The following is a 27,445-nucleotide window of genomic DNA, read 5'->3' as shown; positions in this document are numbered from 1 at the left end:
TTTATTTTATATTATTTGGGCAGTACATGATATACAAAGGTTACATTCATAATATATATAACACACAATGAATAAATATATAAATAACATAAAGAGAGCACGTTTATGTTCCAATGAGACTCAGTTCGGTCACAGACTCAAACAGCCTGTCCTCCTACAAAAAACGACCAAATAGGTCGATTGTTTAAGCAGTGTTGATCACGATATTACGACCCATAGCCACGTAGCTTTCCCATTATTCATTTCTAGCAGCAGTTTATTACAACCTTTTGTCACGTTTTGTCACGATCGTAATCCCGTGAACTTTAACCTTGCGCATCAATAAAAGTGAAACGAGCCAAGAAGATGAAGATGAAGAAGAAGATGAAGAAGAAGAAGGATTGTTAAAGAGCGTCAGAGCTTTACAAGTGGTAAATCTGATTTCTGTATTTCATTTGATTTGTTTACGCTTTTAATTAATCCTGTCGTTTTTCTACTAAGCATGTTTAACCACGATATTTCAGTTTTACGTTTTAGGGCTGGCCCGTGGCATAGGCAGTATAGGCGAATGCATGTTGTTAGCAATAGCATGGCTGTAAAGGTTAGCGCTTAGCGCTTAGCTTATATGCGCTAACGGATATGTATTGCAATATAAGAAGGTTCGTCTACAACAAGTTGTAGGGAGAGTTTTCTCCTTCGCACAAAAGGAGCTAAAATCTTGCCTAAAAACAAAACCCTTGGTAGCACGTGACATAACACATAACAATGGCAAAAGTATGTATATTCAGCTAACCAGACCAGGACATGATATGAACGTAAACAATGCGAAAGGAAATGGCACTTTAATAATAATAATAATAATAGTTGACATTTACATGGCGCTTTTTATAATGCACACACTTTTTCTTTCTTCGAAATGTCACCTAACATGTTGCATTAATGATAGTTAGGGTAAGTTCAACACTTGAATATCATCAGGTCATAGTTGTTTTACTACTTTAAACATTCGCTAATTCAACTTAAGTTTTGTGAAAGCATCACATCTAGTTAAAAAGAGAAATATATTTCCCTGTAATTACTGATTTACCTGGGACTTGATTGATTTTGGTGCCTGTAGTTTTATTTTGGCGAATGCTTATTTATGAAGCAACAATTAAATTACATGGTAGCACAGCTAATCTGAGTTCATCTGTTTGGTTTTTTTCAGGTCATCTATCAATTCAATTATATGAAGTAGCCTATTATCATAAAAAAATCAACGGTTCTTTTCAGAGCCATATTCCTCTTCCTACTCTCTTTCACCCCTCTCGTTTTCTTGTCTTTTGTTTTGTTTTTCTCCCTCCCTGTATGTCAGTTCATCCTTTGTTTGTTGTTGCCCTTTTTATCCTCACTTAAAAATGGCATCCAAGCAACTGAATGAATGGCTAGAGATAGGGAATGCCCTCGCAGATGAGTTGGCAAATAAGGCAAGTACAACATTATCCAAAAATGTATTATAACATTTACTCAAATGATAACAGACACACACATTACAAAGATGTGTGTGCAACAATTAAGGGAAATATATAATCTCTTTTATATATTTATATATTAAGATACCAAAGAAACCAAAGAAACCGAAGATACAGAAGATACCAAAGAAAATAACGCAAGGATCAAATGTTTCCTGGAGGAAGAGGGACCTGGATGGGAACATTATAGCCCAACATTGGAATAAGAATCGATCTGGTCTGTAAAATATAATCTAGTTCTAGTGTTTCATTAAGTTTTAATGTCGTTGGTCGGTCCTCAATAATGTTTCCCATATCATCGTACTTTGTTTTATGCAGTTAAACCTTCCAGCTCTCAGAAGTCCCCAGAGGTCGAGGAGACACATGAGATTCCTCTACAGGTCCCAAGTCTTGGTATGCACAATGAATTCTTAAATTATCCTTCAACTTGAAATGTAGGTAATTGTTTGTAGTATGTAATAGCTTTGTTCATGATACATTGTAAAGTGAAAAGCCATGTATGGAATATCTTTTTTAAATTAAACTAAATTCCATGATTTGTTTTATATTTTGTTATTTTAGATCAACATCTTCAGACACTGAGAAACCTGTTGGGTTCTCTCACTGTCCCTGCATCATCAGAAGAAACACCCACTGCATCAACATGGACCCAAAGACAGTTGAAACGTGAACAAACATTCAGAGCTGCAATGCCAGAGCTCCTTCATTTGAAATTGGCTGCAGAGATTGTCACTACACGTTCCTGTCTCCAATGCAAAACTGCTGATGCTGTGGTCCGGTGCTTGGACTGTGTTCCACCAGGAACTCCCTTTCTTTGTCCGGCATGTGACCCTATTATCCATGGTAAACATGTCTTCCATGACAGGGAAGCCATGTTTGATGGGTTTTACAGACCTATTCCTCCCACATCCTTAGTGGTTGTGGATGAAAGTGGCCAATATGGACTCTGTGAACAAGGTGGGTTCAAATAAGGTATTACATATTCCCTTACCATGGTTTCCTAATGTGCACTACATATACAGCGGCATCATTTTCACCATGTCGGAAGTTTGCTTTAACAGTTAAAATGTCTCAATTTGTGTTGACTACATTTCCTAACATGTCCTAACATGCATATGAATCTCTGAAATTGTCTTTGCTGCAGTGTGTCTGCTTCCAATTCCTCCGCCATCCCAAATCTGCTTCTGTGGTCCAAGCCAAGATTTCACCATCATCCCAGGAAAGCAGACCGTGTTGGTGACTATCAATGGTTTGTTGCCACCAGAAGACGATCAAGCAGAAATACAGGATTACTATTATACTTTTGTCCTACATTGCATAGATAGCTGTCAAATTGCACATTTATATTTTTTCTCAGGTCCATACAACGTTCGTCTGCCTTCTGTGTGCTGCCCAATTTGTTCCGCCAAATGGTCCCCGAGCATAGGTGACTTGCTGGGATACAAATACTGGCCAGCAACCGACAGCTGCAAAATTATTTTTAACTTTGATGTGTTCACATCATTCGAGCAAATGAAATTGGCCAGCCCAGCATTATCCCAGCAAGTATTTATAAAAATGCTTGAACATCGATCGTTTTCCACAGGAAGGGTAAGAATAAAATGTGGTTTTCAAGATTTTTGAATACCAAACTTTTAATTAACCAAATGAATACCATTCTTTTTTCCAGACAGGCAGAATCTGTAGCGATATCTTCCACAGAGTCTTTCGGGAGTTTGCCTTCTGTAATTACAGACAAGAAGATCTATGCCTGGTGGAGCCCTTTAAATGCCCAGCATGCACACCTGACATGCTGGCTATTGCTGTAGATGGCAATAGAAAGCATTATCGCTTCAAGAAGTCCAGAGGGTCAGTGAAATCATATTCTCATTTTAGTTGTTGTTTTATTGACTAAGCTGAATGTCTTTGCTGAAATGTCTAACTTTCCCCAACTCTGCAATTTCTTTTTCCAAAGTTTGTAGACCATCAGAAAACAATAGTTGGTTTGAAATTACACATAATTATATAAATCCAATTCATAAAAATTATTATATATGACGCCTGTAAAGTTAACTCAACTTTAAAATGTTAAATGGTTGACGTTAGTTGGATATGTTGGAGCTAAGAACCAGTTTTGGATATAATCGCTTCATGAAAAATGTATTAAATTGCCCAGGAACCTTTTTCTATGCCTTCCTCTGCCCTATTCCATGCCCATCAATATAAAGGATGTACTTTTATTTTTACCTTTTTACAAGAAGTCAGTAAACTTTTCACTAATGTTAAATAATGGTGGCAAAAGACTTTACACAGAATTACAGATCAAATTCACAAAGACCTTTTCCACATTTATGAAAATGTTATGGCAAAAGCAAATTGGCCACATTAAATAGAGGACACAATCAAACTTATGTATGTATGATAATGTTGCTTACAATGTCTTTCTCGAATTTCGCAGGACAGATGAACCGTCTCTATTTGATGGACTGTTCATTGCCCAGGACAGTAAAGTGTCTGCCTTTGTCGACAAAATCAGGAGCCAGATGACGATTGTAAGAATCTATTCAATCCCCTAACCCTTTATTTATTTTTCTTAGCACAGGGTTAAATGTAACAGATTGTGTCTATTTCAGAAAAGTGGTCGTGATGTTTGTGGACCGGCAACATTCACAGCTTGCAGAGAAACCTCACACAAGTCCAGGGCCAAGGTGGATGAGGAAGGACTGCAAATAGCTGTGTGCAGACATGGCATCTTACTACAAGGCCTAAATCACTACCGTGGTGAAATATATGCCTACCCAATGTTCCTGCAGAAGGAGCTGGCTGAAGTTGCGAATGCAACATTCTTTTGTATGGATGTTGCCTGCAGGTAGTTATAACTATTGCAAAATTGGAAGTGTTTGTGGGAAACGTGTTATCTATTTAATTCTTGCACATCCAGTAGATGTAAAGCAAAAAAAACATTCATTTGGATAAATGCTGATGTTGGTTACAAGGATTGTACTGGTAATTTTAAGGACCTGGTTTATCTTTTTACTATTATGCCATCATGCAACTGGAAGAGCTAATTGATTTTGTCATTACAGGTACTGGCCTTATTTGGAGAAGATGGCAGCAAAGTTGCCTGAGCTCCAACCACTTACAGAGATGAAACCTTTTCTCTCTGTAATGCACGCCAAGGCCCACACAGGCAAATGCGAGGTACAGTATGCAAATTAAACATTTGTGTCACTAGATTCAAATGTTTTAGAAATTGTAGTGCACATAAGAATATCATGTAGTATATTCTATTCAAGCCTGTGGAATAATTGTAATAGTTACAAATGTTGACAAAATTGTTACAAAACAGACTGTCACAAGGATAGGCTTCCAAAACCCATTATGTTTATTTTAGTAAATATATCCGCACTGTAGAAATAATGAATGAATAGAGCTTCAAATAACTGCAGTTGTGACATTGTAGTTCAAAGCATAATTCAATATCAGAACATTTTAACTTTCTGAAATTGCTCCTGACACTGATGATAACTAAAGATGTACAGTACAAGAAATTATAATATTGAACTAAATAGCTAGATCTCATTGTTTATGATTCTGAGCAGGTGAAGTGGGGTGGCAGAAGCCAGGAAGGTGCTGGAAATACTGTCGGCGAGGAAGTGGAACAGGTTAACAGCTTCCTCTCAAGGGCAGCTCTGACAACAAAATACATGACCAAATCAGGTTGGTAGAGGAAAACAAATAGTTTTAAGTAGTGCCACATTGTAAAGCTCATATGAATGTTCATGTTTTTGTGTTTACAGCTAGAGCAGATATGATAACCGTGCTGGCTATGCAATGGAACCACAGGAAGGTGGAGAATCTCCACAAGACACTCTCAAAGAGATTTGTCAAAGTAAGACGTCCATGCTGCATTTCAAAATGTATATTAAGACTATCCGAGTTTGTTGTTGTAGTAATTTAACACCATCCTTAGCTATATGTTGTTGAATTGAATGTATTCTGCAATCATTTCATTATGATGGTGCTGCCATGGCACACTGTTCTGCCAAGAGAGTCTCTGTTCTGTTTGTTTTTAATAAAGCACTATAGGTTGATTCATCTGAATTTCTGGATAATAATAATAATAATAATAATAATGTTAATCCTGCTTGATCTTGAAAAAAAAGGGACACTAAGGTGATACTTGCCAACCTTGAAGAGAAGGTGTTTAGCATTTCATGTTGTTGTCTGGTCAGTTAATGTGCATAAAGGAATTCAGTAAAAAACAACCTTCTCAACCAACTGGAACGCATATTCACTTTTTCCTTTGAAACATTCTAACCAGACTACACAGAGAGCACAAACTGAAGTGGACAATCTTGAGAGTCTCAAGCAAGAGCTGAACATCTCCCTGGAGGACACGGAGCAGTGGGTGTTGGAGGTCAAGCAATGGGCAGCCACTGGTATGTTATATGATCACTGTGGTATAGATTTGGTTCCATATTTCCAAACATTTGGCTTCATGTTTTATGATTACACCTTGTTGTTTCTGTTTTCAAGAGAAACATGGAGCCCAGAGTAGCCAAGAGGAGCTCCAGAGAGAAATAGATGAAATTATTTATTCCCTCCGAAGAAAGAAACACGACCTCTATCGACAAAATGGTATTTATTATTACGTTATCTAGAAACAATATTTGTTTCTTGTTGTTGTTGTTTGTATTATTAATATTAGTTTATTTGTATTTTGTTTTACTTTACAGACAGCAACCAAACAAGGCAACGCAAACGGAGAAGACTGACAGAGCTCAAGAAGAAACTCAGAGAGAGGATACTGCAGTACAACACCATTGATGCCTGTTCAGAGAAAATTGACACAGAAGCAGCATGCGGTCTGTCTGAGGATGTCATTCTGCCCTGGGAGGCGCAAGGAGATGGTAAGAAACAACTTGTTTTTGTTTGCCCTAGATATTCCATAAATTCAGTTGAAGTACTAGAATACAATCACCAATGTAACACAGAGCTATCAACATAGGTGTCACAAATCATCATGATCACAACAAATCATTTTAAAATAATGATATTGAAAGGTCTGTATGATGTTGCCCTATCAAGTCTTAATAGTCTAGTCTCACTGGGACAGGCATATCTATGGAAACAGTAAAACCCTTCCTGACCACCCTGAACTGCATACTAATGTTGAATCTCAAGACATACTGAATGTAATTCTGCCAACATAGACAGAATTGAACAAATTCAGCAAGCGGCGAGGTTGAATTTTTTTTTACCAGATTTTAAGGTTTTGGTCAATTTAATTAAAAAAGATTGAATACAAACTGATATTATTTGTTTTATTAGCCTTACCATTGTGGTTGTTATATTTTGTGTTTTTTCCATTATAGTGGTGAACCTGCGCACAAAGAGGCGACTTTTTGACCAGGTTATGCTGGTCAGGCGTATGGAAGAGGAGAAAGTCATCATTGTGAAGGAGATGACCCAGCATTGTCAAAATCTGAGGCAGGCACTGGACAAACTGGACCGCCTCCTTCATCAGACAAAAGACGACATCAGAAACCAAAGTATGTTCCACAAATACCGATTTATAACATTTGCCACTGCCCCCCTCCCAGTGTCAAATGTCTATCACTGAATAGCATCTGTAATGATTGCATTTTTTCTGAATCACAAATCTTTTTAGCTAATATACAGCCTCGGAGTTAAACATTCAAATTGCTTATATGGAACCAACATCAATGCTAACTAAAAGTTGCCTTACATAGACTGTCATTTTGTCTTTTTATTTTAGTTTCTCCAAGCGATATAACAGAAGAGGGATACAGGGGACTGCACTGCTGTATTTTACACCATCAATATCTTCTGGAGCAGAAACTGAGCAGAGTCACCAGCACCTACAGCTGTATTGGCTCGGACTCGTCTTTTCTCATGATGGAGGAAGACATTGAAGACGGTAATGAGGACGACGAACAGGACGGTGATGAGGACGGTGATGAGGACAACGAACAAGACGGTGATGAGGACGGTGATGAGGACAACGAACAAGACGGTGATGAGGACGGTGATGAGGACAACGAACAAGACGGTGATGAGGACGGTGATGAGGAAAACTAACAGGACGGTGATGAGGACAACGAACAAGACGGTGATGAGGACGGTGATGAGGAAAACTAACAGGACGGTGATAAGGACAACAAACAGGACAACGAACAGGACTTAACAAGTCTATTGTGTTGTATGCATGTCAACATATTAAAACGAGTATTACGATTGAATGGCTTGTTTATTACCTTTTTTTTTATATGATCCTGCTTTGCATTTACTATGTCTGGTATTCAAGTAAATGCCATTAGCAGTTATCAGTCACCTTCAGATCCGAGTTACCTCGAGGGCCAGAGGTTCCCCACCCCTGGTATAAGGTTTTGGTGATCACCCTTATTATCATCATGTCATTTAATCATGATCTGTTTAATTAGCCAATGCTTACATCCAAAGAATGTGTCTAGACTTTACTCCTACAGACACACACTAACAATACAAATTGAGCTAAGTAATACACTCACGAGCCACTTAATTAGGTACACCTTGCTAGGATGGGTTGGACCCCCATCTGCTTTCAGAACTGCGTTAAGTCTTCATGGCATAGATTAAACAAGGTACTGGAAGCATTCCTCAGAGATTTCACTCAATATTGACCTGATCGCATCACACAGTTTCTACAGATTTGTCGGCTGCACATCCATGACGCAAATCTCTCGTTCACCATATCCCAATGGTGCACTGTAGGATTTGGATCTGATGACTGTGGACTGTGACATTTGAGTAAAATTCATTGTCATGTTCAAGAAACCAGTTGGAGAATATTTGAGCTTTGTGACACGGTGAGTTATCCTGCTGGAAGTAGCCATCAGAAGATTGGTACACTGTTGTCATAAAGGCATGGACATGGTCAGCACAACCCGGTATCACGGCAAGACGTGAACATGTGACGATTTACCATGATGGGAGACGTGAAGCTGTCACGATTTCGTCCCTTCAAACGTGACAATTACACAGTATTGTTAACGTGGCCCAACCAGTGGAGATATACCCGGAAATGCCAAGCAAATGCTACCCCGACGGTCGGTTGTTATTATTATCAATATTAATATAATAATGATTTCATTTGTAATAGTCACACTCAATTTCGCCAATTTTCTGTTGCCCCAGCTGGTCGGCACCTCTTTTAGCAGATACAAAGGCTATATTCATTTATTAAATCGATGTGTGTGGATGTGGAATTAACGGACGTGACGTTGCACGATTGCGTTACCAGGCAACAGCTTCGGTTCATGTTAATTTATAAACTCTTCAACTCGAACCGTAGTTATATTTTAAAACATTTTAGAAAGCCTCATGAAATATTTTAATGTACATTTTAATTTAAATGTGAAGGAATGTGTGTATAACAAAATACATCCGTCAAAAACAATACCGGAAACAGACGTAGGCAAGATCCTCGGTTATGGCTAGAAAGGATCCTTCTATTGTAAATATGACGTCACGTTCTCGTTGTAACTCTCGTTGTAATCGGAGCGGCTCGGAAACACATCTACAGCAGTAACATGATGCAACATACACATTAATGCAGCAGCAATATTAATAGAGAAACATCAGACATAATAGTAAAACACTGCAAGGGAACATTTTATTGCACCAGGAGCTATCTTGGGACTTTTACTGCGACAACGTTGACTTGCCTGTGAATAAAAAATAAACCATAGTGTTGGTGATCTACAGTGTTGTCATTCTTCTTTGAACACCAGCAAGACCGCTTTTCAACGATCACACTCCCTGTCATTGACATAATTAATAGATAGTTTAGCTTCTCACCATCATTTGCTGTGGCCAACTGATGTTAACGATCCTAACTGAAAGGCTGCCTGCCAAACGTAAACATTCAGCCACGTGACATTCAGCCGAACTCTCGCGAGAGTTTTACACAAGACGGATCCTTTCTAGCCATAACCAAGATCCTCAGCTCGGTGATTCATGGTTTAGCCGCAATGCACGTTGGGAAATGGTGTTTATGCGATGTGAAATCCGAAAACATTTAAAAAAAAAATAATAATACTTTATTCCGAGTTTGCTTGCTTTTCTCTTTGGAGCTAATCACATAACGGCATTGTAATACATGGTTCGGCTGCATTACATATTACATATCTGCCGTAGTTATCTATTTATAGAGCCCTGATGAGAAGACTTCTATACAAACAGGAAGAACTGCCGCCAAAACTGAAAACGTGACGTGGATCATAAATATATCAGCCATTTAACAACATCTTAGATTTATTTTCACACAATATGTCCCCTTGCAATATCAACAGTAATTCGGCTGACTTTTATATTGGATCCAATTGGTAGATAGGCAGTATTTACACCATAACGGTGCACAGCTGATAAACGGGCACCTAGTGGTTAAAGCATGTTATTGAATTTTATTATTATTATTAACTAACAGAATAAGAGACCTGACAGGTGATGGTCAGACGTTGACCTGGCTGCACAGTCACAGAAGCTGGCTGTGTCAACTGTTCACACTTCACACCTGTACAAATACAAAAAAAAGTTATATGACAGATTATCCTGTTAAACAGCAGTATAATAAGTGTTGACTCACTTCCAGCTGCCAGCAGCAGCAGCAGCAGCAGAGAGAACATGATGATGATGACTCTCATTTCATTTAATTTCAAACCTTTATTTATACAGGTGTATCCCATTGAGATCATTGATTTCTTTTTCAAGGGAGACCTGCTCAAGTAGGTTCCACACGAAACATAAAAACATAAACAGAACAACAAAAGGACATCATACAGCACCATTTACATAACTATCCACATAAACAGGTACCAATAGCTTCCGATTGAGTAGCATCCAACCGAGCTTTAAAAACATTTAGTGGCACCAGATTGCTCAGTTTCCATTTAATTTGCAGACTATTCCAAGACAGAGGAGCTGCGCATCTAAAAGCTGTCTTCCCTAAGACAGTCCTAGCAGTTGGCACATTTAATAAAACCACAGCATTCGATCTCAGGCAGTAGCCACTTACAATTTTCCGTGAGATCAGGGAGCAGATATAAGATGGAAGTTTCCCTAACATGGCTTTGTATATAAAAATGTACCAGTGACTGAGCCTCCGTACAGTTAGTGAAAGCAAACCAGCCCTTGCATACAGGGTACAGTGATGGGTTAATGCTTTACAGTTTGTCACAAATCTCAGTGCACTGTGATACGCAGCATCTAACTTGACCAGGCAATTGGCAGGTGCATTCATATAGATCAAATCACCATAGTCCAGCACAGGTCAAAAGGTCACAGTGACTAGCCTTTTCCTGGCCTCAAGCAGAGAAACAGGACTTGTTCCTGTAGAAGAAACCTAGCCTAACCCTCAGCTTTTTAAGCAGGTTATTGACATGAAGTTTAGAAATGTGAGACAATCATCAAGCCAGATACCAAGGACTCTGAGAAGACGTGAGCTCCTGATCCCCTTTAATCTCCACTGACAGTCTCTTGTGAAGGCCTTATAACTGTATCACAATGGATATTACTGAGTTTGCATAGAACCAAACGTGTTCACGTGTGAATGTGAACATTAATAGAATATCACCTCCCATCTTCAGAGCAATCTGACTATTATAACATTAGCGTTAAGAAAGCTTAATTAAATATCTGCCACAACATAAGTAACCGGATCAGAGTAACAGTACAGTCCGCGGCATCACATCATAATGTATCATATATCTCCTTATCTGAGTCAGCTGAGCCGTATCTGGCCGTGCAACACTTACAGTGTCACATACTGTATGCAGAAGTATTATTTGAAGCAACACATTACGAAACACTCGAGTCAAATGTAATTAAAGTCAGATCGTGTCTTAGACGTGGCATATCATAAACCTGTTAATGTACGCATTCAAACACTTTTTCTTTTACCAGCTGTGTTCACCTTGCAGGTGCAGCTATGTGGCTTTTATCCTGGATAAAGTGTTTGAGTCATGGATGTTTAAAGTCTTCATATTTGTCTAATTATATAGTTGACTTTTCATTCAGGAAGTATACGCGCTGTGCTGTCAGTACGCTTCTCCATGTTTGTGATTGGTCGAATGCTCCAGATACCACCCCTTTCATGTGAACGCTCCTAACTAGATAGGCACGGCTGGCTTGAGCGATCCACTTGATAACCCGTGTCGTAGTGCCGTTTAGCGAGAGGGCGTATGTTTTGGATTAGGCCAACCGGCTAACTCAAACATATCCAGGTTAGGTTGAACCAGTTTCGTGGTATACCCCCCAGGTCTTGTCCTGACTGAGCACAGGCACCTGTAGCCTTGGCTACTGTGCTCTCAGTGTTTTGTCTCCCTGTTCCTGCCTATTGGCGTCAGCTGATAGAGGTGTTGGTTTTATCTTGTTATGCACAATGTTGATTCTTCTCTCAGAACTAGCTAAATATGGGTCTGGGGTAGAGATCTTCAGAATTGGTTTGGCATCTTTTGTGTCAATTCGTGGCACACAACATGTCTTGTGAATAAACCATCAGTTTGCCATCAAAGTTCCTGCTCTCCTCGTGTCTCTCTGACTCCTGTTTCCATTGCTTCAGAAGTTTCCATCGCATATGAAAGATTTTCACATGTTTGTAAATGATTTTGGTTTCAGTGTGTGTGTTTCACATGGGTGAACAGTATATTTATATGTTATGGAATGAAATACAATGTCAGATTAGGGGAAAGTTAGGGGAGTGCATGTTAATGTGTCTGGAGGTGGCGTGTTCCAAAAGTGTTTGGGTTTGTCTGCCGTGTGTGGGCTGCGTTCCATTTCAAATTGCCGCCTGTACAATGTATGCACCAGTCTGTGATATGCCGATGTGCAGGCCCGCCCCTCCATACACGCCGATCACACAGACTGCGTCTGCCTCTCGCCCTCATCTTGTGGAGGGAGCCTCATCTGATGCGCAAATGCGGCGCAATTGAGCGCGCCACAGTTTCTGCTGCGAGGCTCCACTAGCTGTAATCGGCTTGGTGTGTCCAGGGTTTACACACCACCCCCCCGTCGACGCTCGCGAGGGCCTCATCACATCACAGCCCTGCCGATGTGATATAATGTATAGGACCTTTTTCCTCATGGGTGTCATTCACAACAGACCAATCATGACAGTTTTAGAGAATGAGTTTGTATGGATACACTTAAAACATATTTGTATTTGTCTTGGCTTCAGCTCACTGATAACATAAGAACACAAATAGGCACAACACTTACATAGATGTTTTTTTATATGTATTTTATTACTCCAAAATAGAAAAAAAAAAGTCAGCCATATTTAACTGGAAAAGTTTTCCTTTGGCTCCCAGGAATTTTTCCACTTCGCCCCACTGTAAAACAGAAACAGTCAATCAATCAATCAATCAATCAATGTTTATTTATATAGCCCAATATCACAAATGTTACATTTGTCTCAATGGACTTCACAGTTTGTACAGAATATCAGTATGACAATACTGACACAGCAAAAAGTATTACTTTTTGGAATATGTAGTTCTACAGTATGTTGACAATGCTATTTCAAATGAGAAGATATACTAAGTCACTCAAAAATATCATGATGAAAGTGCAGTATAATGTATATATTTATATATAACACGTACATCATATATAATACAAGGTACATTTTTTATTTCAAAGTCAATGTTTCATTTGACCAATTCTTTGAATTTGCTGTCTTATCAATGCCCAAACATACAGCACTAAACTTAGACAACTGCCTGCAAGACTGCACACAGAAATAATACTACTTATTACTACTAACTATACTTATAGTATAATTGTTAAGAACAAATGTAACAAGTCAGTAATTACAAAATAGATCAAATACCATCCAGCCTCACATATCAATCATTTAACCTTTAGTGATATTGATCAATGATAAACTCTATTGTATATTTTAATTTCTATTTCAATGTAGGCTACTTCCCTGCTTATGTGTTACAATCAGACAGCGTTTCTAGGGCGCGATGTCTGAATGACGAAGGGCAGAGAACTTGGATGTCTTACTTTATGGCGCAAACGTCTGATAGAGCCATTGATGACATGGCTCCCCACCCCCATGTGATCAACTAAATTCAATTTACTGCTGAGGAACCCAAAATGTTTAAGTTAGTGATCTCAGGGTTGATGAAGTTGGTTGGTAAGACTACTTTGTGGCCCCTGTTCTGCCAGACCCATCAGCTACACTGAAGGAAACTTCAGATTAGATACATACCATCCAGAGCAAGACTGCCACTGCACCAACACCTCGGTATGGCCCTGAGTAAAGAAACACAGATTTTAGGTAAACTTCATTTTTTTCAAATGTCATACATGTAAATACAAAAAGTCCAGTGAAATCAAATGATAATTTGAAATAATAGTAGGTACGATTAACTCAAACATATGAAGGACTGTAACATAGTCAATAGCATTTTCCCCATCAGTTTAATATTTTGGAATACTATTATTATTTAAAAAAATATTTGTACTGCCAAGAATAGGAATTCACCTACAAAGGATTACAAGAAAAAATGTAATATATAAATAAATGGCTGGACATGATGCATTAATGCGACATGAAGCATTACACAAGCACCTCAACCTTAAATTAATAATAAATTATTGTTACTGTAATTTCAATATTTACATTAGCAGTCATGCTTAAGACTGAAACACTCCTTTTAAACAAAGTATACGAAAATCCAATAAGATAAGACTTGGTTCCACGGAAACATTATTGTCATTGTTTATTTATTTAAAAATATTTTCTAAACAAACCTCCCTGATTCGTTCCCTCAGTAGTTTTTTGTAGGGGAAAGTGTCTGACCCTTGATGAATGGGACATTCTGCAAGGAATTAAAAGATGGTAATAAGTTGAAGTTCAGCAATAACCTCCTAAACATTGCCTAACATCACATTGTGCTCAATTAAACTGTTCAAAATGGCACTGAGACTTTTGATACTGCAAAGTCTTAAACAAAACAAAAGGTGGTGTATTCTAATTGTACCGATGATTGTTTTCTCTCTCTTTAACTAATTCAATGTGCAAAATCAAACACAGTTTCAGTCGATGTAAATAAGATAATTACTAATTAACCCGCACATACCATTAATTGCCACTTTATTCCTCGTTGGTCTTCTTTTCTGTGAGGAAGACACTGAGGAGAGAGCAGGAGTCAGGCCGGAGGAGAGAGCAGGAGTCAGGCCGGAGGAGAGAGCAGGAGTCAGCCCGGAGGAGAGAGCAGGAGTCAGGCCGGAGGAGAGAGCAGGAGTCAGCCCGGAGGAGAGAGCAGGAGTCAGGCCGGAGGAGAGAGCAGGAGTCAGCCCGGAGGAGAGAGCAGGAGTCAGCCCGGAGGAGAGAGCAGGAGTCAGCCCGGAGGAGAGAGCAGGAGTCAGCCCGGAGGAGAGAGCAGGAGTCAGGCCGGAGGAGAGAGCAGGAGTCAGGCCGGAGGAGAGAGCAGGAGTCAGCCCGGAGGAGAGAGCAGGAGTCAGCCCGGAGGAGAGAGCAGGAGTCAGGCCGGAGGAGAGAGCAGGAGTCAGCCCGGAGGAGAGAGCAGGAGTCAGCCCGGAGGAGAGAGCAGGAGTCAGCCCGGAGGAGAGGGCAGGAGTCAGGCCGGAGGAGAGGGCAGGAGTCAGGCCGGAGGAGAGAGCAGGAGTCAGGCCGGAGGAGAGAGCAGGAGTCAGGCCGGAGGAGAGAGCAGGAGTCAGGCCGGAGGAGAGAGCAGGAGTCAGCCCGGAGGAGAGAGCAGGATTCAGGCCGGAGGAGAGAGCAGGAGTCAGCCCGGAGGAGAGAGCAGGAGTCAGCCCGGAGGAGAGAGCAGGAGTCAGCCCGGAGGAGAGAGCAGGAGTCAGCCCGGAGGAGAGAGCAGGAGTCAGGCCGGAGGAGAGAGCAGGAGTCAGCCCGGAGGAGAGAGCAGGAGTCAGCCCGGAGGAGAGAGCAGGAGTCAGGCCGGAGGAGAGAGCAGGAGTCAGGCCGGAGGAGAGAGCAGGAGTCAGGCCGGAGGAGAGAGCAGGAGTCAGCCCGGAGGAGAGAGCAGGAGTCAGCCCGGAGGAGAGAGCAGGAGTCAGCCCGGAGGAGAGAGCAGGAGTCAGCCCGGAGGAGAGAGCAGGAGTCAGCCCGGAGGAGAGAGCAGGAGTCAGCCCGGAGGAGAGAGCAGGAGTCAGGCCGGAGGACACAGGAGTGAGGAAGAGAGTGAACTCAGTGTCAGTCTCGGTGGTAAGAGGTACAGACAAGTCTGATCCTGGGTCTGCGGCCATTTCTGCCTGTGTGGTACAAGGGCCCTCAGGTTCAACTGCCAAAGTCACTATTGAGAAGAAAAAAAAGTAGACGCATGGTGAGTAAATGACCAAGTATAATCCGCCATATACATTTATAATCTGAGTAATTACAGCTAAAAATGAAACAGCGGAACATCAGTGATTCTGTGTTACAATGGCGTTTGTTAGCAACCAGGAAATGACACCAGTAAGGACAAACAGATGAGAATGCTGCGTGGGGTCTGGGTGCCGTGTTGGCGGGACGTTGGGGGGCTCGCTGCTCCGCCCTTTGAGGCTCGAGGAGCAGACAGTGTGAGCTGGATTACTGGTGTTGTTTCCTGGTTGCTGTGTGGGGTCTGCGAGACAGCGAGGAACTCAGCCTGAGCGCACACACACACACACACACTCACAGCCAGGCTGTGAGTGTGTGTGCGTGTGTGCGTGAGGAGATCCGCGGAGCCTCGGCTGAGAAAAGATAAGGCTGAGTGAGTGTGTGTGAGCCGGTACGTCACTATGCCCGTTACGTCACTATACTCAGGAAGATTTTTTTTTGAAAAAGAGCAGCATAGACAGGTATTTTCTGTGTTAGAGTTTTACTCGCTACAGGGTGTACTTTGAGGGTTTGTGACTCTGCAGACCGTTTACATGCAGGAAAAGCTTCATAACACACAAGGGGACGGGTAATAACCAGAAAAGCATGACATGGGACCTTTAACTGACAAAACAAGACATAACGACATATTTGTACTACTTGGTAAACAGTGATTCACATTTTTTTACATTTAAAACCAGATAACTGAGCAACTAATTTACAAAACATGTTAACAGATAAATTGCTGAAATATAGCATGCAGATTTGTATACTTTACCATTAATTAGGCTTTCGTAAATCCTCTTTATGGTAACAAGTGCATTGTTACCATCTTCTGTCTCGATTTGCCATGGACAGATGCAATCGGCAAAAACCATTTGTGCCTCTCTTGGCAAGAAGGAGGATGGGACGCCGATCTAACATTTTCCATTTGTGAAGCTGGAACACAATGGACACAAAAAAACAAGACATATTATGTACACAACAGTTCTAAACATTTTCACACACCTAAAGCCATTATAACTCCATTTATTTTGCATAAGTGAAAAATGCACTGAGGTGATACGTGTGCACATTGAGGAAGGCACCCCACAATTAACCAGGTGTGATTTTAGACCCCTTTTAGGGGAGCCCCTAAAAAAGAACTGTAAAAAAAAAAGAAGTTTATCGAGCTCGGGTTCACTTTGAGTTTTTTTTACATGGGCATAGTTATTTTTATATGGGTTAGGGATGCCAGCGATTATTCTATTTTTCGAATATTCGTTACAGTCTCCATAATCGAAAATTATTTTTAAAATTCGATTTTATTTATATATATTTTTATTATTATTTATGTATTTCTTTTTTTTCCTGGCTTAGTTTCAATTCGGCGGCGAATAATCAATTAATATTCGCCAGGGCTGTCCGATTTTGATCATGGTCAGTTTCTGGCATGCCTAATATTTGTCCATTTAACTCTCACATTCAGATATCTGAATAAGCTACATTTAGCTTTGAAACATGTCAGCAAGCTATAACCTATATCATTTCAGGTTCAAAGTTCCGCATTAACAGCACTTCAGATGTAAAGCTGGTGTTACAGGGGAATTTTGAAATGACTGTTCGAACACGGCTCAAAGTCAGAGACTCTGGTAAGCTTAATGAAAGTGCTTTTAAGGGCCTCTTTATTAATACTAACTCTTTCCAGGTCTTGATTGTCTTTCAAGCACTATATTAATATGGGCTGGTTTTGATTCTGTGACATTCTTGGTTTTACCATTTATTCAAAAATGTATATGATATTTCATTTATTTTACTTTTGGAAACCATAGTCACATAATTATGTGTTTTCCATACCATGAAGTTCCAAAATAAAATATAAAACACCAAAATGCAGGTTTTTTTGTAAGATATAATTAGAAAAACATGAACATTGAAGCTCTGATTCTAGGAATTACCACTGGCCTGAACTATGTTACTTCTGGTTAAGAAATAATGTTTTACTAAAACTGGGTGCTTGCAAGTCCAAACACTATCTAACATCAGTTCGAAAAAATGTGTTATGCCTTTACAGATTTAAATACAACGGTGACAACAATTTTGCTTAACACATTACATGAAGTGCAGTAATCGTGCACTAGTCTGTACTTCTCACATAAACTTACTTAAGAAATTAGGATTATTTTTAAAAAGTAAATGAGGGCGACTGTTGGAAAGTATAAATCAATTCAGTAATTTAACAATTTGTATAAAAAGATTAAGATCAGGGATTATTTACACACTTTTTTATGATAACTGACATCTGCAAGAGAAAAAAGATTACCAGTAAATGTGTCGAGTCATACACTTTGTTGACACTGTGGTTTTTCTGTTGCGTGGCCTTCCACTCCTGTGCAACCTTTTCTTTTTGCTTGGAGAGTTTCTCTTTGTGTGGTTGGATGGCACCACATTGTTTGCATTTTTTACTTGCTACTCCTATGCTTTCCCTGCATGTCTGGCACACTTTTTGAGTAGGCGTCTGTAACAGAAACACAGATAATGTCAGGGAATACCAAAAATAAGAATACTATACTACAAATGTTTACAGGATTCATGTATTTTATTATATCGTGAAAAATCTTGTTAAAACAATGAACTCATGTTTTTTTATCTTTTAGATAGGATGAACAAAAATCACAAGAGTAAGGAAAACAATGTTATACAGAGTCAGTCACATGTTTAAAGTGACTGTTATGGACAACCCTAATCTGTCAATATCTGGTTGATCCAAAAGTTGATGCTCCATCATCACAGAAAATAATACTAAAATCATCATTACCAGGGGTGTATTGCTAATTCTATAAGTTCTGCATGTGTGCACGCGCAGTTGTGGCTTGTTTTGAAGCTTATGTAACTACTGTCAATTAACACTCCAGCCAGAATCAACAAAGAATGGTCATTTATTAAGTCTGCATTATTGAATAAATGTGTGATTCTTACAGTAAATGCTGCACACAGCTGCGTGATAGTTAAGTGATCAGTGAAGGACCTTTATAAACTAACTCCCTCCTGCTGAGGTACAAAGGTTACTATATAAAAAGTGTGCACATGTATTTAGTATCCTATCCATGTGAATATGTTTTAAGTGGGGGTGGACCTCATGTCCTCTAGGGGGGTCCGGAGGCCCCCGTGAAGTTAAATGCATCAATCTTGTGCACTTGAGGGCAAAATTAACTAAATCTATGGATACATCTGTCAACACCCATATGAAACTTAACTGTATACATTTCAATAATAAAAAAAATGATAAGAATAATACTTTTTTTAAATGTATCTTTGTGCATATTTAACTATTTACTGTTTAGTTTTTTTATGCATTTGTTGTATGTCCAATAGTATGAATTGTAATGATTTCATCGATGTTTTAGATTCATTCGATTTTTTTTAGGGTGCTGTGTGACGTTGAACCTGCGACCTGCAACCTGTGACCTATGAACCTGTATTTGTATACTACCAAAGGAGCTATTGAACCTAAGAACTTGAATTTCCGACTCCTATTGTGGAACATTACAATAATATAAAAGTGTGCCTTGGAAATATGTATTTCCATATATGGTGACCAAACTGTTTCAGACCCACTGAGATAACTTAGACTAAAGTTAACTGTGTAAACATTACATTAGGTACATTAGCCTCTTAGCCTATCCGTTATCATAGCTAGCTAGCACCAGATGCTAACAACCATCCCCGTTTTAGGTGCCGGAGCGGTGTTCCGGCAGTATTACACCCCTGGTCACTCTTCACTTAATAGATAAATAGTATTTAATATAGTTATAAAGAATGTGACGTTTGATAACATTTGGATCAACCGCATGAACCGATGGATCACATAACTTCCATGCTCACGTTAACGTTAGCTGATTCTACTTTTGGCTAATTTAGCTTTGCTATCATTATTCCTAGGTAAACATAGTAATCTTAGTCACTGTACTAGACGACAAAATAAAACAACATAATACATATCCCAAAATGAATATACTTTTGATATCTGACTACTCACGTTTATTAGCTTGTCTGGGAAATAAATGGATGTTGTCTGATGCAGTGACGAGTCCCAAACCCCGGTGAGTTAGCATTTGACCACTTCCGGTTCCCTCGCGTCAGAACCAATGAGATTTCTCCATAGGATTTGGGAAAATAGCTCGAAATAAGGTCTGTGGTCGACACAAATTTAAGAGGCGGATCACGTTTTGTTCTACGACAGAAAGCCGTGATTTTTGAAGAGTGTACGTGTCTGAAAAACGATGGTTGTTAACAGAAGTTGTCGAGGACGTTGTACGTCATTACGCCGCCTCCCGTTGATTTAAAACGCGCCCGTGGGTCGTAAAGGTATACAGGCTGACGCACCCGTTGATTGAAAACGCTGCTCTGGGTCGTATTAATGGGTCGGAAAACGAGGAAAACAATCGACCTATTTGGTCGTATTAGTTGGAGGACTTGTTGGACTCAAAACGCCCCATGGCTGAGTCTGGGATGTGTCCAGGGTTTTTCTTCTCCTAAATGCAGTGATAACCTGTTTCACGATGGAGCCACTGTTTATGATCTTCTGATTTAGTATCGTTTTGCACCTTGTTTTCCAGATTTTCATACATGTGATAAAAATTACCAGCTGAAAAAGGTCCCTGTGTATGTATCCATAGATCTCCTCATGTTGCTCTCAAAGTGCACCAGATTGATGCGTATAACTTCAATATTAAAAAAGATCTTCCCGGAGGAGCATGCCCTCGGACCCCCCGAGAGGAGGTTAGGTCCCCCCCACTTAAATCATTTTTAAGTGGAGGGGGACCTGGTTTCTGTCAGAATGTAAATAAACCAACCCACTGCTATCACACTCTCGACCTTGTTCTGACTTATGGTATTGAAATTGAGCAACTATTAGTCGAACCGCATAATCCTGCTTTATCCGACCATTTCTTAGTAACTTTTGAAGTACTGTTACTAGACTACAAAGCATTAGTCAAAAGCTCCTGCAGCAGAAACCTATCTGTTAGTGCTATAGCCACATTTAAGGAAGAGATTCCACCAATACTCAAATCGATAGCATGTCTGCATGTAAGGGAGGAAACTTATACAAAATGTACACCACCCCAAATTGATCATGTTGTTGATAGTGCTACAGATGCGCTGCGAATAAAATGAGACTCTGTTGCTCCTTTGAAAAAGAAGAAAATAAAACAACATAGATTAGCTCCATGGCATAATGCCCAAACCCGCAAAATAAAGCAAAAGTCGAGACAACTTGAAAGGATATGGCGTTCCACTAAACTTGAAGAATCTCGTTTAATTTGGCATATTACTCTCAATGAATATAAGAAAGCACTGCGTAAAGCGAGAGCAGCATACTACTCTTCATTAATAGATGAGAATAAGAATAATGCAAGATTTCTTTTCAGCACTGTAGCCAGGCTGACAGAGAGCCACAGCTCGACTGAGCCTTCTATTCCCATAGCACTCAGTAGGAATGATTTTATGTGCTTTTTTAACGATACAATTGTTACTCTTAGAAACAAAATCAATGACCTCTTGCCTTTGACCAGTATAGTGTTATCAACAGCTCCCGGAAACGTAAGTTCTAATATTACACTAGATAGTAAACTAGAATGCTTTTCAGCGATAAACCTTGAACAATTAAATTCAATGATTCTCTCTTCTAAACCATCAACGTGTATCTTAGACCCGATTCCAACTAAGCTGTTATATATTATAACTATAACTAATGCACAAGTATCAGCCGTATCTCGCGTTACCTAATGCAACTCCACACTACGATGCTGACCGGAGGGGAGACGCGAGATACGGCTGATACTTGACGATCTGGCGGAGAAAGGTTCTGGAGCCTCCGTTGATATGCCGTTGTAAATGGCTTGATGGAAAGCAGGTGTGTAGTCGGGGAGTGCGCACAGCTGATTGCAGCAGGTGAGTGGAGGTTGAGCCAGGAGCCAGGAGCCAGGAGCCAGGAGCCAGGAGCCAGGAGCCAGGAGCCAGGAGCCAGGAGCCAGGAGCCAGGAGCCAGGAGCCAGGAGCCAGGAGCCAGGAGCCAGGAGCCAGGAGCCAGGAGCCAGGAGCCAGGAGCCAGGAGCCAGGAGCCAGGAGCCAGGAGCCAGGAGCCAGGAGCCAGGAGCCAGGAGCCAGGAGCCAGGAGCCAGGAGCCAGGAGCCAGGAGCCAGGAGCCAGGAGCCAGGAGCCAGGAGCCAGGAGTGACAGCCACCACGCACACACAAACAACACAGACAGGGGGAAACAAACAAACACAAAGGAGACGGCTGGAGCAGTACAGCCACCAAAGCGTTACCTAATGTAACTCCAGACTACGTCTTACGGTGCCATGTACCGGAGGGGAGAGAGAGAGAGAGCAGCGAAGGGGGGGGGGGGGGGGAGAGAAGTAATACGGTTTGCACAACGCACCCAGGAACGAACGCTAGCTCCGGTCCTTTTTACTGTGGACTCGATCTCCTGGCTGGTATTTGTGCAACCTGCACAAACACAATATTGCACCATGATTACAAATGGTGAAATACAATGTAAAACTACCGAAAAATACCAGCTCACTAAAACACAACCGCTCAACTCAACGCAACTACTAACTATTCCCGCGGTCAGACAGCGGAGATGTGTCCACTGTGTGATGTAAAATGACGCGTTTGACGTAGGACCTTAAAAAAAAGCCGTTTTTAAGAGCAGTGCTCAAAATTGCTCCTTTCCCTCTGAATTCCTGCCCTTATGTCTTGTAAAATATATCAAATCCTACATTCACTTTTTTAATTGTAATTTTCAAGCAAGTTTAAGCATAAATGTAGAAAAAAAAAACCCTGCAAGATGCTCTTTAAATATTAACACTTCTGTCTTTCTAACAGTTCTTTACTTTAAGAAATTAGGTATATCTCGATACATATATTAATGAAGTTATCATCTGTAATTAGCAGTTATTTAATGTGACCATTGTCTATCTATACCGTTAGGAGTTAGTTTTGTAGCTCTAAAACAAATATGGTACAAACTATTATACAGCACTATTTCAACATTAGATAAATCAGTAACATCTTAAATAATATTGTTTAAACTAAACTGTATGTTATACACAGCCCACACACAGTTTGATGCAAGTGTCTTATCATGAAATGACACACTGCATTTTATGCAAAGTATCAGGTTTTTATGTGTAAACCTCTTCAAAAACGTGTATGCTAGCCATGTACTTGCTAGCATTCTTTAGTTATGCTCAATTTTAGCTAGAATCGCCACTGCCGAAAAATATGGTTAAGTCTTGGTAATTGACATGATCATTTCGGTCGTGACAAAATGGAAAGGTAAGCAGGTACATCCCATAGTTCTGAAATAAATGTGTTTTAAAGTCTGAAAATCAGTGTGTTACTTTAAAGCTCTCCTATTATACTATGTTTAAGCATATATTATAGGTCTCATATATATATAAAAAACATGTCTATGAAGTGTTTTGCTCAAAATACCAAATAGATCACCCACTCTAGCCTCACCCCCCTCTATTTCAGCTGTTACTAAAGTGCTGATTCTGGGTCAGTAGCTTCAAACATTCACTTCAACATAAGGCATGTTATGAGTTCAGATTAAAGGTCCCATGTCATGGCCATTTCTGCTGATCATAATTCCATTTTTGAGATCTACTAAAATAGATTTATATTGTGCAATTTTCCAAAATCAATGACTCTACTGGCATTCATCTGGACCAGTGACCTTGTATAAAATTCACAAGTGGACCTTCAATAAAAAAGTTTGAGTACCCCTGCGCTACAGGGTGTACTTTGAGGGTTAGTGACTCTGTAGACCTTTTACATGCATAAAAACCTTCATGACACACATGGGGAAGGGTAATAACCGCAGAAGCATCACATGGAACCTTTAAACAATAAGGTTGAGGGAATATGATACAACCTTGAGAACAAAAATACTGTGGTCACTATCGAAACACTGGACGTTTTGTAAAAAAATAAGTATATTGAGCTATCAACTAAAATGATTCCGTAGTGACCATTTTTGGAAGAGGAAGGAGATTCCAACAGTCTGAAAATATGATCTAAAAATGTACGGTTATTTGACTAGATGTGTGTAATTTAGATATGGTACAAAATATATATGGACAAAGTTTTGGGGTAAACAATACACAATTTCAAAACATTTCCAACCTGACTTTGGTCAATTTTCTTTAGAATGACCCATATACTCAGGACTAGTAATTATATTAACATCTTTACAGAACAAAATGATATATTCAGTTAAGTTAGTATTGCTTTTATCCAAAGACACCACTAGATGTCAGTGTCTAGCCATACATGAGAGACTGCGTCACAAACCCAGTGGTAGATGAAAATTGGATCAACATGTTAGGCGTTTATATACTAAGTAATGTGTTACTATGGATCATGCTTTAATAACCAAAGGAGGACAATGTGTTTATAAAGTGTCTGGACACATACGTTTCAGGAATAGTTGCTCTGTAAGTGTGTTTGTGTGGCTCTTAAAAGAGCCGTTGTGTCTCGTTCTGATCTCAGGTCAGTTTAAGCCCTCTCTCCGCGGATACGGCGGGCCAGTTGAATGTCCTTGGGCATTATGGTGACCCTCTTGGCGTGGATTGCGCACAGGTTGGTGTCCTCGAACAGGCCGACCAGGTAAGCCTCGCTAGACTCCTGCAGAGCCATGACAGCAGAGCTCTGGAAGCGCAGGTCGGTCTTGAAGTCCTGAGCGATCTCCCTCACCAGGCGCTGGAAGGGCAGCTTGCGGATCAGCAGCTCGGTGGACTTCTGGTAGCGGCGGATCTCCCTCAGAGCCACGGTACCTGGCCTGTAACGGTGAGGCTTCTTCACGCCGCCGGTGGCCGGGGCGCTTTTACGAGCAGCCTTGGTGGCCAGCTGCTTCCTGGGAGCCTTTCCTCCGGTGGACTTACGGGCGGTCTGCTTGGTTCTTGCCATGGCTAGCGAGAGTCTGCTTCTCTGTTCGAAAAGTAGTATGTGGGAAGCTTGTCTGTGTGTCTTATATAGCCAGAGCAGGCAAGGCAACGACGCTGATTGGTCAAATGTATACACGTGACACTGCAGCTCAACTATTGGTTGGTAGAGATTGGAAAATTCAAATTTCGCGCTCATTTGTTAACTGTTCTTATTATACATCCATGTGTGACATAATACAAAAGTCCAGCAAAGATGAATGATGCAAACATTATTCTATACATTCATAAACTATGAATTCTGCATATTGTAATTCATACATATTTTGATGTAAATATCGCTATATTTCTAATGTTATTATAGGATTCTTAAAATAGTTTTTATTATGTATGCAAATAAAATACCAAGACCAATTCTAAGTATGTGTTACTTGTCAACAAAACCGTTTATGGTATTGATTTCTGATTCTCTAATAACGAAATAATGTCTTTATATGAAGAAAATAAAGTATATGTTATCTGAGTTTCCTACTATGGAGTCAGCTATTTATAAGCAAAGCGATGACCTTAATCAAATACACTTTGAAAGAAGAAAATACTTTAATGCACATTTTACTTGGTCCTGATATTCACTGCTGACTGGCTTGCATCATTCACAATGGAAATATAGCATGGCATAATGCGTGGCTCAGGTTTACAGAGAATTGTACTGAATGCTACTTGGGTGACGTAGAATTCAGCAACATTAATACAGAAGACTTATTGAAAAGAGGAAACTACGTGACATCCAGCAAAAGGGGCAATATCCTCCTGTGTTTTTGGTTTGAGTGACTTGGAGTAATATGACTCATTTTATATGTTGTGCACGTTGTGAACCTCAATACATACAATGGGGAGATCACTAAGTAGTGGTGTGGTGAAGAGAGGAATGTTCTTTAGTTTGAAGTGGGTGGCTCTTAAAAGAGCCTGTTGGGTGTTGGTAGAAGCGGATTCAGGATGTTTACTTCTTGGCGGCCTTCTCGGTCTTCTTGGGCAGCAGCACAGCCTGGATGTTAGGCAGCACGCCTCCCTGAGCGATGGTCACTCCTCCCAGCAGCTTATTCAGCTCCTCGTCGTTGCGGACGGCGAGCTGCAGATGGCGGGGGATGATCCGGGTCTTCTTGTTGTCCCGGGCGGCGTTTCCAGCCAGCTCCAGGATCTCAGCTGTCAGGTACTCAAGCACAGCGGCCAGGTACACCGGGGCTCCGGCACCGACACGATGGGCGTAATTACCCTTCCTCAGATGCCTGTGGACACGGCCGACGGGGAACTGGAGCCCGGCACGGGATGAGCGAGTCTTGGCCTTCGCCCTAACCTTTCCTGCACCTTTTCCTCGACCAGACATTTTCTATGTGATTATTCTTCAACGTTAAGAAGAAAGTAACTCGGTCACAGTTCTCACCAGACTATATAGCAGCAGAGCTGTACGCTCATTGGTCAGATTTACCCGTAACTGTGATCGTCCAATCAGAAAACAGGTCGGCTGCCGCCTGAATTCTTTTCAGAATGAGACCTTAAAGTTTACATTTTTTTTATTTCTGAAATAGTTTTCACGCGTTCAAAGATGAATATAAACTCCTGTAATTTAAGAAGCAAAAGTCTCAATGTGTGGAAAACATTAAGACATTCATAAAGGTGTCATACTTCATGTTTATTTACAGTGTGTAATTAACTTATTAAATAATATATTCCGTATTATAACTCAAATGACACACCCACCTAAATACATGCAGTTGTAACGTTTGAGCTAAACATTTATTGGAAAAAAATGATCATCAGTTTTAACTTATTTGTGTAGATTGTAATTTGTGTGATGTCTACTTTTTTATCTTTAATATTTTGAGGACATCTCTTATTTCATATTATGATTATGATGTGTATTCATAAAGATCTATAACGTATGTCTCCTCAAAATGTATATATTTCGATTTTATTTTGATTATTTTGCTAAGTATTCTTCATTCTGTGTCTTTGTATGCACCAAATATACCAAAGCAAATTATTTGTATATGTTAACCTACTCGGTAATACAACCTATTCTCATTCGTATATACTGTACATACATTATTATATTTGCAGCACTTAATATACAATATAGCTGTATTTGTTAAGCATTAAAACATCCAGGTGGAAGTGATGTAGATAGACATAAATATAAGTGATATACAACAATTTCAGAGCTCAGCTTAAAGTATTAAATATGTAAAAATACTGCTGAAGAAGTACAATTATAATAATAATAGTTAAAGAAAGATCTCAGGAAGATGATCAAAGTGATACTAACACATAGCAGCTAATATACTAATAAAGGACTAGCTTATCTAAAGACAGTTGAGTAGCACTTGAAATGTTTGGCTCTATGAAACCTGATGTAATTATATGATTCTGTTTTCTTAAAGGTTGTATCTTCCTGGTCGAATGCACTTATTAAGTAGTAAGTCACTTTGGATAAAAGCGTCAGTTAAATGTAATGTAATGTAAAAGTGAGCATAGCAGTTTAATGTCATTACCACCAATAAATAATTTAAAAACAGCTTTTTATAAATAAATGGTTTCAACTTGTACCATGTATTATATTAGTTATATTAAAAAGGCAACTATGTTGAC

The 27,445-nt window shown here is 40.0% G+C and overlaps 3 protein-coding genes and 2 long non-coding RNA genes across 9 annotated transcripts; 1 reads left to right on the top strand and 4 right to left on the bottom strand.

Annotated features, from left to right (window-relative positions):
* Nucleotides 1–332: 332 nt before the first annotated feature.
* LOC307021114 (uncharacterized protein) lies at nt 333–7,727 on the top strand. Of its 4 annotated transcripts, none has more exons than XM_079652938.1 (18): nt 333–410; nt 1,334–1,445; nt 1,575–1,707; nt 1,809–1,883; nt 2,052–2,447; nt 2,635–2,739; nt 2,848–3,080; nt 3,160–3,338; nt 3,928–4,021; nt 4,103–4,338; nt 4,556–4,670; nt 5,072–5,189; nt 5,270–5,361; nt 5,794–5,911; nt 6,009–6,110; nt 6,209–6,382; nt 6,848–7,024; nt 7,252–7,727. In XM_079652938.1, the coding sequence occupies exons 2-18, from the start codon at nt 1,377–1,379 to the stop codon at nt 7,572–7,574; spliced, it is 2,739 nt and encodes a 912-aa protein (XP_079509064.1). In that variant the 5' UTR covers nt 333–410; nt 1,334–1,376; the 3' UTR covers nt 7,575–7,727. The 4 variants fall into 4 exon arrangements, with proteins under 4 accessions (XP_079509064.1, XP_079509063.1, XP_079509062.1 ...); XM_079652937.1 differs by having other exon boundaries at nt 334–410; nt 1,187–1,445; XM_079652936.1 differs by having other exon boundaries at nt 340–1,445.
* A 5,025-nt stretch (nt 7,728–12,752) lies between these two features.
* LOC307021144 lies at nt 12,753–14,922 on the bottom strand. Of its 2 annotated transcripts, XR_013803084.1 has the most exons (3): nt 14,624–14,890; nt 14,295–14,362; nt 12,753–13,793 (listed from the first exon to the last, which is right to left on the bottom strand). It is a non-coding gene; the product is annotated as an uncharacterized lncRNA (long non-coding RNA). The 2 variants fall into 2 exon arrangements; XR_013803083.1 differs by having other exon boundaries at nt 12,753–14,362; nt 14,624–14,922.
* A 647-nt stretch (nt 14,923–15,569) lies between these two features.
* On the bottom strand, nt 15,570–18,319 carry LOC307021142. Its single transcript, XR_013803081.1, has 3 exons — nt 18,167–18,319; nt 16,643–16,803; nt 15,570–15,820 (listed from the first exon to the last, which is right to left on the bottom strand). It is a non-coding gene; the product is annotated as an uncharacterized lncRNA (long non-coding RNA).
* A 6,081-nt stretch (nt 18,320–24,400) lies between these two features.
* LOC307021126 (histone H3.2) lies at nt 24,401–24,838 on the bottom strand. The gene has a single exon (XM_079652954.1). It carries the CDS (start codon nt 24,822–24,824, stop codon nt 24,414–24,416), a length of 411 nt encoding a protein of 136 aa, XP_079509080.1. The 5' UTR covers nt 24,825–24,838; the 3' UTR covers nt 24,401–24,413.
* Nucleotides 24,839–25,603: 765 nt separating this feature from the next.
* On the bottom strand, nt 25,604–26,190 carry LOC307021133 (histone H2A-like). Its single transcript, XM_079652963.1, has one exon. It carries the CDS (start codon nt 26,181–26,183, stop codon nt 25,800–25,802), a length of 384 nt encoding a protein of 127 aa, XP_079509089.1. The 5' UTR covers nt 26,184–26,190; the 3' UTR covers nt 25,604–25,799.
* Between the last annotated feature and the right edge of the window lie 1,255 nt (nt 26,191–27,445).

The sequence above is a fragment of the Notothenia rossii genome (assembly GCF_949606895.1).
Source record: "Notothenia rossii genome assembly, chromosome: 10".
NCBI classification, from domain to species: domain Eukaryota; kingdom Metazoa; phylum Chordata; class Actinopteri; order Perciformes; family Nototheniidae; genus Notothenia; species Notothenia rossii.
Note: the sequence above shows the minus strand (reverse complement) of the source record. Positions and strands in the feature narration are given on the sequence as shown.